Genomic DNA, 15479 nt, shown 5'->3' on the forward strand with positions numbered 1-15479 from the left:
CTGTTAACTGATGGTATGTGGAGGGGATTATAATCAATGTAATGAAACAAGGTATATGAATGTTTGAATGTGAAACCGATGATGTGCCCTGAAAACTTTCACTCAATCCACAATAAAAACCTTAAAATAAAATCAGCAGTATCTAATATGCAACCACATTAAGCACAAAACTATATACAATTAGTGCTAAGCAGGGCTGCAAAAAAAGTATAGGAGGCATGGGCAGAATTCAATCATTCTTATAATTAGTCAAACTCATACCTGCAAAGTCCTAAGAAGATTTTTACTACAGTTTTTCCTAAACAGTGGAGGAATAAGGCCAAACCTTGAATGATGAATTCTAATTTAGATATGGTGATGGGAAGCATGCAAAATAAAATACATTGCACTTAAGTAGGTACTATGACTTCTTCTTCAGAGATAAAGGGAAAAAAATAATTTAGGGTATGGAAGAGTTCCCCGATTGAATCTCAGTAATGCTCTAGGAAAACTAAGGGGTTTAAACTATGTGTACGGATCTGTCAGCTAACTTACAGATTTACATATTCACATACATAGAAATCAAGGTGAGTAGCATTACTTCTGAGCTTGAAAGATGGAAGAAGACTCCCAGGACTGGAGTAGTCATCTATACATCATCAGACTTACTCAGTTAGCAAATCTGAGCAACAACAACAACAACAAAAAGTTAGAATTTACTTGTTGTTAGTAGCCATTGAGTTGAGCCTGTCCCCAACTCATGGCAATCCCATGTATGATGAAACAAAACACTGCCCAGTCCTGCAACATCCCCATGATTTGTTACAGATCAAACCAGTGTGGTCAGTAGGGTTTTAAAACATTGACTGATTTTTGGAAGCCGATCACCCAGCCTTGCTGCTAGTCCATCTTAGTTGGGAAGCTCCACCAAAACATGTTAAGCATCCTAGCAATATACAAGCTTCCACTGCCAACACAGTGGTGGTTGTGCATAGGTGGAATGGAAGCCAGGTGTCCCACATGGAAGTAAGAGTCACATTGCTGAACCACCACTTGGCCAAGAGGCAAAACAAAACAGAGTCTACAGACCTACCAGGCAGCCTTATCTTAGCAATGTCAGAAAAAGTAAGCAACTGAATTGAACTAAACAATTCCCAACTACCAGGAAGAAATCACAACTACAGTAGAAAGGAGATAAGATGACATTCCCCTGTATAAAATAAAGCACTGAGCAGCCTTCAAGAAATGGAGGATGGTACACTTTTCCTATCAGCAGACACTGATAAAACCCAGGACCTCATTCTGAAATTCAATAAATTCCTTAGACATTCCTAGAGGCATTAACAGCACAACAGTATACAACTAGTAAGTAAGTACCTAGGACTTAATATTCTTCCATTGCTAATAATTCTCTGTTCTTCAAATATGAATTCAGAAGCCGTTTTTACAATCCAAACCACTCAGCTGTCAGAGAAATCAGGGTTTGTTCTTTGTTTTGATATACTTTCATGTTCACTTAATAACTAAAGTCTTTTTATAGTTCTCTATCATTTTTATGTCCAATCTAAAATGGAAGAGCTGCAAGAGTCCAATCTACATATTATGTCAGGTCAGGATTCCAACCTAAACTCAGCCTGTGCAACCTGAGAAGTTATTAGTCATATTTCCACTCCACAGAAGACAATAGTTCTCAAGATTGTTTCAAGGATACAAAGAGGTAGCCAGGAGCAGTCAGCAAAAGATCATTTGCTTTCCTTTGTCATTCAGTTTTTATGAACCTCATCTCCCAGAATTCATCCAACATGTCCCATTACTCAATGAAACGCAAACAATGCCACCACCATTTTTGCTGACGTGTAGACCTTTAGTCAGATGAGTCACCTTTCCTGAAAAATCCTCCTTTCATACCTACTGCTTTTCCTCAGGAGCCCTGCTGTAGCACCACAGGATAAGCACCAAGCGCAAGGTGGGCAGTTCAAATTCACCAGCTGCTCTTCAGACACCATATACAGGGTCACTGTGAGTTGGATCCAACTCAATGGCACTTAACAGCAACAGCAACCACACTTTTTCTTCACAACCCAAGCTTTTCCTGATGGACTTCAATCCACAGTGCTCTATGTGCACCTCAGCACTTTAAATGTTCAACTGAATTGTTTTTACTGTGCTCATATCCCCCCAATGAATGATTTTGTGTATGTGTGTGCAAGGACATTAAGTTATCTCCTCCAGATGATAAAAAAGTATTCATAGAAACTTTTTAGATATAACTAAACACATTGTGGACAATGGTGTGGTGCTGTAGGATAAATCACTAGACTGCAGGGTCATTTTGAACACACAGTCAGTGATTCAAATTCACCAGCTGCACCTTGGAAACCCTACACAGAGTTGCATATGAGTCAAAACCGACTCGACAGCACTTATAACAACACCAACCGTAACAAACACCTTATGGAGCTGATCTACTGGGTTTGAAGGCTAAGGACCAAAGTCTGGGGGAACATCTTGGCCAACTGACATAGAGTTCTAGATTCTAATTTGATGAATAATGTGTAGGGTCTGAAAAGCTTATGAGTGGCCATCTAAGTTTCTCCCCATTTTTAAAGCAAAGAAGAATGAAGAAAATCAAAGACTCAGGAAAATAATTAGTTCCAAGGACTAGTAGTCCTAACCTCCTCTAACATGAGACCAGAAGAAGTAGACGGTGCCCAGCTGTAACTACCAATAGCTCTGACCAAGAACACCACAGAAGGTCACAGTCAGAGTGGATGGAAAATGTAGAACGAAATTTAAATTAATAAAAAGATAAGACTTACTGGTCTAACAAAGACTGGAGAAACCCTTGAGGCTACTGCTCTAAGACAGCCTACTAATTTGGAACTGAAGCCATTCCTGGACACCATCTTTCAGTCAAATAAAGAAAGGCCTATAAAATATAACCAGTCATACTCAAAACCAATGTGTTACTTAGAACAATCACGTATAAGAGAAAAAAAGGGCAGCATGTGCCCAAAAGCAAAGATGAAAAGGAAGGGAGGGACAGAGGAACTGGATGAATGAAACAGGGAAACCAGGGTGAAAATGAAGAGATCAATGACCCACTGTAGGGATCACAACCAATGAACTACTGAATGGAAAACCAATTTGCTACACAAAATTTTTAAGTTGTATATTAATAATGCAATGTGAAAAAAAGGGGGGGGGGGTGTCTTTGACATCTTTTGTAACCCACACATCGCTTATTAAAATACCCCTACATGAAATATTCTCTTACCAGCTGTTTCCTTTACATAAGGCCTTAGTCCACTGATTACAATCAGAATCCAGTAGACTCATGCACAGGGTTTCCAAAGTGGGTATGAAATACTGACCTTCTGGTTAGCAGTCCAGTGCTTATTCTACAGCACCACACCAGTACTCATAGTGGGTAGATATACTTAGTTGGAAATATGTTACAAAGTTCCATAAACTTCTAAAACAAAGTCATACAATTCAATCTTCTGGCTTATTATTTCTGAAAGGAACAATGAGAAGAAGCCACATGTAAAAGGAATGGAGATCGAGTCTTCCTATTATATATGTAATTTATGAAAGTCTTTGTTTTCACCATAGAAATTAAATAGTAAGTTATATATGCCCAAAGAACATGCCAATCAGGAGCACTCTTAAAGACTTCTCTATAGCTGCAAGAAACACAACCAACTTACCATTTTACCATTTCAAACCAAGTTGCATCAGCCAAAATCACTACCTGCTTCAAGAGGGTCAAAAAGAGTCTGGGCAACACTCTTCTGTGTGTGCTGCACGCACTACTTTCTGAGGCTTCCCAGGGAGCTCACCTTGATGCTTTCCTGAACACGCTCTACTGGCACTTCAATGACAATCATTTGGTATCTCAGTTACACCAGCAAACTCACTCACTTGTTCATTCACCCAACAAATATCTGTCTATGCCTACTGCATAATGCCAGCAACTACTGGTAGAGAAAAGAAGGAAGGTAAGAGAAATATATCACAAACAGTTATGCCTCAGATTCAGTGCTCTCCTATATTATACCAAACAAAATAAAATAACCTATAAAGTATTTTTTATCATCATTGGCTGTGGTGGTGGTGGTGGTGGTTATGTGTAGTGGAATTGGAACCGACTCATAGTAACCCTATACAGGGTTTCCGAGGCTGTAAATCTTTACAGAAGCAGAACGCCTCATCTTTCTCCCGCGGAGCAGCTGGTAGTTTCGAACTGCTGACCTTAAGGTTCGCAGCCCAATTTGTAACCACTATGCTACCAGAGCTCCTTATAATTGGCTGCAGAGTTCCCTAATTCTTATTTTGTTGTTGTTAATTTGATGCATTTATTTACATACAAAGAAATGCAAATATGAAATGTACAGCTCTAAATTTTTACATTATATAAATACATACCTACCTAACCTCTATCTAGGTCGAGTTATAGACAGATCGCAAAATCAGAATAATTTTTAAAAGGAGAGAAAAGATTGGTGATTAACCTGGTCTTTGAAAACAATGACAGGTGTTTTATCTACAGTCACAAAGCGGTCATTTTGTCTAATCAGAAATCATAGCATATACTATCACTTACCATAATGAAACAAAGTGTTCTTGAATCCCTACTCTATTCAAAACCACGTACCAAATTCAAGAATTTTTTTTTTTTTAAGTGAAGCATGTTGATTTTGGATTACTATTTCAATCAACTTTCAAAACAAAAAGAAGATGAAATAAGGAAAATTCAAATAAGATAAATAAAAATCCAAAACTGTCTTCAGTGTAACAAGAAGCAGTCAAACAGTTGGAAACACTGAGTAACAAAAGGGGAATTTAATTCTAAAAGTTTAAAAAGAAACAATGTAAATCCCCTAATTCATCACCCACCCTCACCACAAGTTTCTCCTCCCTGGAGAGATCTAAGGGCCTAGGAAAAAGGCAAATCTGTCTTATTTTATTTCATGAATATGTAGCTGCAGAGGGCACCAGGGTGGCTGGGCCCTGGTTATTTCAGGCTGACCCCTTGGAAGAGCCCATGGAAAGAAAAGCAGATGAATTTAATTAGTGTCATCACTGTCTGCCACATTTCTATAAATGGGCTTTCTGGTAGCCCCTGTGAATGCTGTCAATTTTAGGCCCAAATGAGCAAGCATCTAACTTTATCATTTTACAAGAAAGAAGATGCTTGCAAATAACAGCAGTACTTACAAGTCCTATAGCAAGCAGCAAACTAACAGAACCAGCACACAACCCTCTTAAATTTTTACCCTTTGAAATGGACAGTTTAAGATGACAGACAAATTAATACTTTATTTTAAAAAAAAGAAAAACCCCTCAGGAATTCTGAGCTGTAAAAACAAACAAATAGTTGTGTTTATACTTTTGACACTTTTCCCTAAAACCAAACCAGAACAGCAGCAGAGCTGTCAATGAGGTACAGCTGAAAACAAGGACGGAGGAAAAATGCACCTGCTGACTCCGGACAAACATGTGGTTCTGTTCCTGTGCACTGAGCTGTACTCTCCAGTGACAGCTCTCCATGTCTGGAAGAGAAGGCACCCAGAAAGCCTGTCTTTTAACTCTACATGAAGAATTACATCAAGTAAAAATGATACCATACACAGTAAGCAAAGAAGCTGCTTCATTATAACCTTTTCCCTTCGACTGCTTACTAATCCCTTTTAGGAGTCTACTTCAACAGTGGAGGTGGTGATGGTGGTTATACGCCATGGAGTCGGAACTGACTCAAAGCGATCCTGTACAGGGTTTCCGAGGCTGTAAATCTTTACGGGAGCAGAAAGCCTCATCTTTCTCCCGCGGAACCGCTGGTAGTTTCTAACTGCTGACCTTGAGGTTTACAGCCCGATTCGTAACCACTACACTACCAGAGCTCCTTTACTTCAACAGTAGAGCATGTGAATACACATTTTTAAATAAAACTTACTTATGTCGATTTCCAAAAACACGACAACGCTATCATTTCAGAAATAACATTCATCAGCAAGGTTCAAATCTCAGTAGACAGCTTTCTCAAAATAATGTACCTGGGTTGACTTCAAATCATATACATAAGTTTAAATTCTTCCCAGAAAAGGACAGTCACATATTCTTCAGTTCCATCTATTTTTTTAAAAGCTATAGCAATAAGGAGCTCTGGTAGCATAGTGGTTACAAATCGGGCTGCAAATCACAAGATCAGCAGTTCGAAACTACCAGCTGTTCCACGGGAGAAAGATGAGGCTTTCTGCTCGGGTAAAGATTTACAGCCTCGGAAACCCTGTACAGGGTCGCTATGAGTCGGAACCAACTCCACAGCACATAACAACAACATAGCAATAAAACCACCACACACCACATTTAATATTAGTTATTACAGTACCCTTGTTCTTAAGTGCTGTGGAGTTGGTTCTGACTTCTAGCAACCCTGTATAGGGCTTCCAAGGCTGTAAATCTTTGCTGGAACAGAAAGCCTCACCTTTCTCCTGAGAAGCAGCTGGTGAGTTCAAACTGCCAACCCTGTGGTTCATAGTCCAGTGATTATCCTATTGAGCTACGCTTCATGACATGGAGATGAAGCAATGACAAAAATACAAGCTCAAAAGGACTGCTAAGAATTTAAATTACTGTCCAATGTTTTAAGGCATTTATTTATTCATTCACATAGTTAAACCAGACTGGTTGCCCTCAGGTCAAATCTGATTCATGGTAACCCCATGTGTGTCAGAGTACAACTGTGCTTCCTAATAGCTGATTTTTGGAAGCAGATCACCAGATCTTTCTTCTATGGTATCTATCTCAAGATGGACTTGAACCACCAATCTTTTGGTTAACACCTGAGCATGCTAACCATTTGTACCACCCAGAGATTCCTTCCATACAGTCACTAAATATGTGTGTGTCAAATATGTCAAACACATTGCTAGGTATTGAGAATACAAAACCTCCATCCTCCATCCAAATGGAAATTTAGTGAATCCTTTGTGTTTGTACCGCTCCCTTAGAACATATTGTATAACACTGAACTTACTGGTTTAAAGCAGAAGTCACTCAACTTTCTATAGTGTGCCGCACAGTAACTATTTTAGGCTTTGTGAGCCATTTAAACAGTCAACATTTCTCAACTCTGCCTTTATAGTGTGAAAGCAGCCATGGACAACATTAATGAGACTATAAACAAGTACATTAATAAGGAGGTGTGGCTAGATTTCAATAAAACCTTATTTATAGACACTGACCACCACTGTCTGCCAGTTTGTCTACTGTGGTGGCTTATGAGTTGCTGTGATTCTGGAAGCTTTGCCACTGGTATTTTAAATACCAGCAGGGTCACCCATGGTGGATAGGTTTCAGATAAACTTCCAGACAAAGACAGACTAGGAAGAAGGAGTGACGAACTACTTTCGAACATTGAGTCACTGAAAACTTTATGAATGGCAGGGAAACACTGTTAGATACAGTGCCGGAAAATGAGGCCCTCAGGTTGGAAGGCAAGCGTGGCAACAATAGTGATGTTGGCCCAGGATCGGGCAGTGTTTCGTTCTGCTGTGCATAAGGTCGCTATGGGTCGGTACCGACTCGATGGCACCTAACAACAACAACACAGACACTGAAATTTGAATTTCATGTAATTTTCACATGTCATGAAATACTCTTAGTTTTTTTTCAACCATTTAAAAATGTAATAACCAGTTTGGGCTCATAAGCCATATAAAAATTGATGGCAGCCTTGGACTTGGCCTATGGGCCTTAATTTGCCAAACTCCACTCTAGAGGTCTTTGGCCTCCCTGTCCAGACCATAACTCCATGAGGGCAGAGGCAATATCCTCCTCATCTTTACATATAACCAGAAATTCACATGGTGCCCTAGGCGGAACAAGGAGTCCTAGTGGTGCAGTGGGCTGCTGAGTGCAAGGTCAGTGGTTCAAACCAAACTGCTGCTCCCTCAGGAAAAAGATGAGGCTGGTTGCTCCCATGTAGATTTACAGTCTCAGAAATCCTGAGGAATCATTCTCTGTCCTACGGGATCACAATGAGACCGAATCACCTTAACAGCAGTGGGTTTAGTTTGATTCGGTAAACAAGCAATGAATGAATGTTAGAAAACTCTATGGAACACAGCTCTACTATGACACACATGGGATTGCAGGGCAACTGGTAAAGGACATTACATTAAATTTAAAGTAGATTAAGTCCTAAACCCTGCCTTCAAAGACCTTATAGTCTAGAGATAGAGAGAGATAAGTAAAGAAACAGACATACTAACTGACAAGTGCTCCAATTAGACAAAGTGGAGTGAGTTTACTGAGTAAGTGGGAAGGGCAGAGAGTAACTGGGAAAGATTCCCAAAAAAGTGTCCCAAACCAAAGCAACAATCCTTTGAGGGGTGAGTTGATGCAAGAGAAGCCTACAGATGAAAAAAGGTCCAAATCATAAAGTCTTTTCATCTTGAAGCCTTGAGGAACCACTGCAAAATTTTTAACTGGGAACTAGCACAATTATGTGTGCATTTTAGAACTATCACTCAACCTGCAGTGGTTACCTGAATATAAGGGATGAAGCTAGAGGCAGAGAAATCACCAGTTAGGAGTTGTTACAATTGCGGTAACATGTTCCAGAGCAGAACACCCCAGACAGTTTTCTAGGCTGTCATCTTTACAGGAGTGGATCACCAGGTCTTTATCCTGTGGAGCCACTGGATGGGTTTAAACCACCAACCTTTCAGAGAGCTGATATTTATTCAGTTCCTGCTTATTACAATAATCCAACTGAAATTCAACAGGGATCTACATTAAGGTAAAGGCAAAGAGATGGAGAAAAAGATAAGGATTTAAGAGACACAGTGGGTTTAAGGGGCTCATGGTGTGGTGCAGCAGATCAGCAGGTCAAACCCACCAGTTCTCCTTGGAAACCCTACATAGGGTCGCTGTAACTCAGAACTGACTCTACAATACCTAACAACATGTAGGTGCAAGAGTACCGTAGCCTGTAGAGGGTATGGGTGGGGAAAAGCAGGCGGAGTTAGAGCTGGTCTGACTGGAACTGACCCGCCTCACCACAGGGGATCCTATCTGCTGGGTATACAAAGTAATCTTCACTGCTAAGAGCCTAGCACACACTGTTATCTCCAAGAGGAGACTGAAGAAAAATAGGTTAGGATCCACACTGTTCAACCATAGTGCCATTGAGTAAAGCCAGTTGCTGTTGACCTTGACTCATGGTAACTCCATGTGCCTGACAGCAGAAACATGCTCCATAGGATATTCAATGGCTGATTTTTCAGTTGATCACAACCAGGTTTTTTCCTGAGGCACCTCTGAGTGAACTTGAACCTCCAACTATTGGGTTCATAGCCAACTGCGTTAACCATGCACACCACTCAGGGTCTCTGCCACTGCGATGTTATTGTTAAGTACCATGGAGTCGGTTCCAACTCATAGCGACCCTGTATAGATTTTCCAAGGAATGGCTGGTGACTTTGAACCAGTGACCTTGCGGTTCAAACTGACCAAGCTAGAGACTACAAATCTGCTCTGGGTTGGGTAAGACAATGAGGAATGAATTTTATCTTAGACATGGCCCCTGACATCCCAAAATGAACATGTCTGGAGTGATTCAAATTTAAAATGTATCAATTTACAGACATTAAATGAAGTCTTGAGATTTAGATAAATTCACGTAGGGAGCATTTTTTTGTTATTGTTAAGTGCCTCGAGATGGTTTCGACTCACAGCAACAAAAAGAGAAGAATCCATAAATAAAAGTGAAAATGAGCAGAGAAAAAAGAAGGAAAGCCAAGCGGCGAGTATCTCGGAATCAATGTGTGAATCAACTTTCATTTTAATGATGTCCTGGAATAAACAAGTCATTCTTTTAGGAGATTTGCTAGAGAAGCTAAGAGCAGCAGTGGCTAGTAAGCTAGACTAGGACTTAAAGATCTATTACGCATCTCCACCATGCCTTTTGGCAAATCATAACCTCAGGATCCTCATCTGTAAAAGGTCTTTGCCTCCACTAAGCTGTGAAAATCTAATCAGTGACAGAGGCTTTATAAACTGTAAGATATATAGACATTCTTGATTTTGCAATGGCATGGCAATGAATTGTGCAAATTCCATCTGATAGAGAAAAGCTTCCGAAGACAGGGCCCTCGTTCACTTGCAACTTTCTGTCCAACACAACTGGCACCCTGGTGGTGCCATGCGTTAGGCATTGGGCAGATAACCACAATGTCAAAACCATCAGCTAGCTGCTCCAGGGAGAGCTGCTGTCTGCTCTTGTAAAGATTCAGTCTCAGAAACCCTAAGTAGGGTTCCTACGAGTGGGAATCAACTAGATGGCTGTGGGTTCTTTTGGTATCAAGTACAATGCTATATATTTAGTAGGTATTTAAAAAATGTCTGTGGACTACTCAGCAGTAACATGAGAACATATGCATGAGGGGAAGGGGTGCATAGCAAAAGGCATATCCAACTTCCTAAAAGGATTTACAGTTAAAATAGTCACACTTCATCTCCCCACTACAAATGTGACCAAAGGCAAATTGATGGGAGAGGTCAGGTATGTGGTTTAGAACTTTAAAGTCCCAATTTCTCCCCAAATACATAAAAAAAGTTTTCCTGAAAGCCTTAGAAAAAAAATGAAAAAGGTATTTGCAGAAAAACCAGTGAATTGTACAATAGGAAAACAGCCAACAGCAACTTTTTAAAACTCTGTTCACCAACTGCTGGTCTTTAAAGAAGAGTTCCTCCTCAAGTTGAAACCTGCAAAATGTAAACCAAGCCTTTGTGAGACAAACTAAAATAGTGTCCCCTCAGGCTGCACAAATACCTCAGTGAAGTCACCAGAAAGCTGCTCCCTGACACACTCAGAACCTACCTAGCAAATATAGGTTTGTCCTGAGGAAAAAAAAAAAAAAAAAAACATTGTTTGCTCCATGTTAAATATGGACTCTTGTCAGAGAACCTACCAGAGCAGGATGCACTATTCTTATCTATTAACACTCAAAAGCTGGTTTAAAAACATCAGTTAATCACTATTGGTTCTTTAAAGTTATGAGGTGTTTGGAAACTAATCAGATCTTAGTGTTAATTTTAGGAGTTTTATAAACTTCTGTTAAATTGATTTTATAGCAGCACTCACTTCCTTAATCTAATTGTTTTTAGGCGGGAAAGCTACTTTCCTCTAAGATCAAGACCCTCTCTGCCAAGTTTCTATCCACAATGATTATCAGCTTAATAAAAATGGTTGTATTTTAATAAAGGGCAAATCCTCAGCTACTATCTTACTATCAACTATCCTACTGGTACTGATAAAATTTATTATGATTGAAAACACAAGAACCAAAACTTTTAAACAGCAATTGAGTAAGCCCAAAATAAAATGATAGAGAAGATCCAGAAGTTGAAAGCAAAATGAGACTTTGAAGGAAGGCTGCCTGGCTCAGTTTCCTAACATAAGAAGAAAATGGGGTTTTGGTTTCCACAGCAAATTTCACTCATTCTGTGTGACAATACATTCCACCCTGCGTTGCTGTATGTGATGCTTAAGATATGTCTGATTCAGAATCAAAGCTGGTTTTCCTGGCTTTTGTACAGCAAATGATAAAAATGGTACAATGATCTAATTTGTACTTTCCATCTGTTAAAAATATGTGTGTTCCGCTCCTAAAAAAAAATGCCACTTAAAGTGGTCATGTAGCTTTATATACGCATGCAACAGTTTTGGAAGGATACAGAAGAAACTGTGATGGGACCCGGATTTTAGCAAGTGGAGATGAGGAGATTCACTTGTCATTATGCTTACTGTTTAATTTTTATGTTTTCTTTTTACAATTTGAAAAACAACAAAAAGGACTCAGGATCATTTTCAAAACATGTATGTTTCTGTGACTACTCAAATGTGATCTGATTTTGCTTATCTTAAAGTTGTGTTTGAAGTTCAACATCAAAAGGCAGGCAGGCTAGAAAAATGGTGGCCAGACCTAGTTCTTTGACACTGCTCACTTCAAGTTTCACATGCTCTGTAAGGGCAGAGCACAATATGCATCACTTGTTTAAGGGTATGTGAAATTTGAACTGGATAGGAGGTTTAATAGATGCACAAACAGTCATGGTACTTGAATTCATGGGAAATAATTAGTTAGGCAGAACCCATGGAGTAGCTCAAGTTAGGGAGTGACTACATTAAGCATCAATACACACGGGACACATAAAGCCTTGCTTATTAAATTATAGGTGTATATTATGTCCTTGTCATTGAAAGAAAGTCAGAGAGAGAAAAATATGAAGCCCACTACACACATATCTCCCTCCTTACCCGACCTCCACCCCCACACATAATTTCCTGCAGGACATGATTTCTGATCCAAGAACAAGTACAATAAGTTCTAGTCAAGTTTTTAGAAACTGTTGAACTAAAAAGGCATAAAATATATAATATTTTTACCATTACGCACAATATACATACCAAAACATTTTAAATAATTTTTCAAACATAAGAGTTTTAAACTCTTTGTTTTATAAATTTCATTTAGCAGAAAATAATATCAAAAACTGAGGCATTTTTCAGCAAAACAAATCCAATCATGTAACACTTTTTGAGTAAAAAAAAAAGTCAGGCTGGAATCTTAACTAGGTGAACTCTAAGATCTCCTTTGACCTTATAACCACCATGACTGAAAGTTACTATATCTGCTTCTCAGTGGTAGCAAACTAACTTGGCAGACACTGTCTCTTTCTGCCACATTATCTTCATAACACACAGAAGTAATCACTGAGTAATCTATGTACCTCTGAAATCACCTCAAATAACCCTTAGCTACATAGTATCTACAACAGAAAACTCAAAAGGCTGAGGATAACAGCCTGATCTTCACTTAAATAAGAAATTCTTGTTCAGAAATTTTCAGTTGAATCTTAAGACACTCTGAGACATCAAAACAATACTTTGTCTTTGACATTTTAGCATTTGAAAATGGGCAAAAAATAGATAAACCTAGAGGATAATGAAAATTCAACAGAGAAATGTTAACAAATCAAAATTTTAAACAGATGGTTTGATAGAAATTTCAAAAATAAGTTAGGACAAGTTTAAAACTATAGCACTTAAGAGAAAATATTTGTTAGCAAAGCGCTGATATGATATGAGGCCTTAAAAGAGTCCCTCTTTTGTAATGTCTTTAGAAAGGCACCTGTTTCAAGATACTGCTGGATCTTTCCCACTGTCTGTGGAAAACTGAACGCAGTATAGTTTAACTTCTCTGGTGCCTGAAGAATGGAGGTCTCAGAGTTTCACTTTATGAACATGTTTTCATAAAGTTCCACTTGCTTGATGACTACTCTGCAAGTAAAATGTTATTTACTGCAAAGGTGTTGGAAGGAAAAAAAAAAAAAAAGCTTTTCTAAAAATGATTCCACACAGTAATTTAACTCCACTTTTCAAAGCACTTTTTTTAAACCATGTTGTCACTGCAATCTTGATGCTTATATAAATTTAGTGTAGCAGAGAAGAGCAGAGAGAAAAATACAAAACCACGATCAAAAGAATCATTTGTCTACAAAATGTTCCTTTCAAAAGTCTCCAAATAATGTTATTAGCCTTATAGAATTACCCGGCTTTGACAGAAGAATGGCTTGGGGCAGTCTGTTCTCTCTGGAAGTTCATTAGCACCAGCTACTGGTAAAATCAAGTCTCCTAATGCAATGGAGATTCCAGCTCTACAAATCAAATGCCACTTTCTCACAGGACCCTGTTAAGCATAACAATGAATTTTTCCGCTTGTCTCCATATTTCAATGATTGGGGGGGAAAAAGAAAAACCCTTGGCCAGACCAAACATGATTTTTTAATACTTTAACATAAACATGATGGCATGTCCTCATCTAGTGCCCTACAATGACATTTTTATACACCCCTTTCCTGGTCTCTGAAAGTTCATGTATGCGTGTTTCTACACTTGCTTTGTATTAAACGACAGTTAGAGCCTTTACCCAGGGACAAAACTGTGCCCAGCAATTACAGTGAGAGCAGACACTTCCTTTTGTTTTCTCTGTACCAGGATTAGCAATGAAATAGCTTCGTGGCTCTTAATTAAGGTTGAACAGCTCTAAAGAACAATAATTTCAAAAGTGAATTTCTGCTTTAATAAAGGCAATAAAGGCATTTGTTCCCCTCACTTCCCTTTAATTCAGACCTTTCCCTCTTGGAGCTTTTTTCAACAGAGCAAACAGCAATCACACTCAACCGGGAGAGAAAGATACCGAAACACTGTAAAGGCAAAAGCTTATTTTAAGGGGGACCTTTTCGACTCTGATCCAAGCAAGAATGCATTGTGACAGTCCTGGGAAGAGAGAAAGGCAGGGATGGAAGTTTCTGATGGACGTTTCAGAAAAGTGGGACCAAATGTCTACAGCCGAACTAGCAAATAATCAAGGGAGAGAGAATCCCGTTAAGAGAGAACAGGGAAGAAAAAAAAAAGAGAGAGAGAGAGATGCTAACCAGGAGCATCTTGCCCCTTGAGGGGTGCTAAAGGCGAGCAGTAGTTTAGAAGTTGAAGAAGGGAAGTCCTGGGTGGCCCCAGCTGGGGAAGTCGAGTGAGGGCCTGCTCATGGTATTTGGAACCTCGCCGGCTGGGTCGGGACCTGAGCTGCTGGTGAGTAGCAGTTGAGGACAGGGCTGTCACCGCTTACCCAGGTGCAACGTGAGGTTGATGGAGTTGGGGTACTGCACCCCGGCTAGCATGGTCTGGCTTTGCCACCAGGTGGTGTCGGCTTGGTTGTTGTAGTCGGTCAGGAAGGTGGCCCCGTGTTGCAGGTGAGGCTGCCCAGCGTCGCACAGGTGACAGGACTTGGTGACCCCGGTCACCCCGGTCTGCACACAGTACTCCTCGGGCGGAGTCCCGCACGTGTTGGTGGCCACTACGGTCACGTTGAAGGCGGCATTGACGAACTCGGGCATGCAGCGCTGCGGCCGCCCGCCCTCGTCCGTGCACTCGTCCATGGCTGCCCGGGCGCAACCCGCCGCGGCGGCCGCCAGTACGGCCAACACCGGCCAGAGCCGCCCCTGGGGCCGCAGCGCTGGCTCGCCGCCCCTCATCTCTCCGCCCGCGCTCTGGGCTATACAGCAAAGGCAAGGGCGCGCTCCTCTAGCCCCACGGGTCCCGGAGGCCGCTCCGTACACTGAGCCTTGCAGCCTCGGGGCCGGGCGCTCGGGCGGGCGGTGGCGGCAGCTCGCGCTGGAGAGACGGCCGGTGGGCGCCGCTGGCGAGGACCGTGCGGCTCGCTGACCACTGCCCCCCGCGCCGCCTCCACGCCTCCCTCTCCCACCCAGGACGCTGCCCGCACTCTGCGCCGACCCCCGACTTCCGAGCGCGTGCCCGAGCGCGCCTCCGCGGAGGAAGGCTCAGGGGGTGGGGTCGGCAGGGTGGGGTGGGGTCTGGAGACCGAGAAATCTCAAGCCCGGCCTCCTCTCAGCTGCGCCCGCTGCCCCAG

The 15479-nt window shown here is 41.0% G+C and overlaps 1 protein-coding gene across 1 annotated transcript in view; it reads right to left on the minus strand.

The window, feature by feature from the left end:
- Positions 1-15326, minus strand: part of LAMC1 (laminin, gamma 1 (formerly LAMB2)) — a 154882-nt gene extending 139556 nt beyond the window's left edge. The window contains exon 1 of the mRNA XM_006872541.1: positions 14679-15326. Coding sequence (XP_006872603.1) covers positions 14679-15084 — 406 coding nt within the window. The 5' untranslated portion in view covers positions 15085-15326. The remainder of the gene's footprint in view (positions 1-14678) is intronic.
- Positions 15327-15479: the final 153 nt, after the last annotated feature.

Source organism: Chrysochloris asiatica, unplaced genomic scaffold, assembly GCF_000296735.1.
Source record: "Chrysochloris asiatica unplaced genomic scaffold, ChrAsi1.0 scaffold00203, whole genome shotgun sequence".
NCBI lineage: Eukaryota > Metazoa > Chordata > Mammalia > Afrosoricida > Chrysochloridae > Chrysochloris > Chrysochloris asiatica.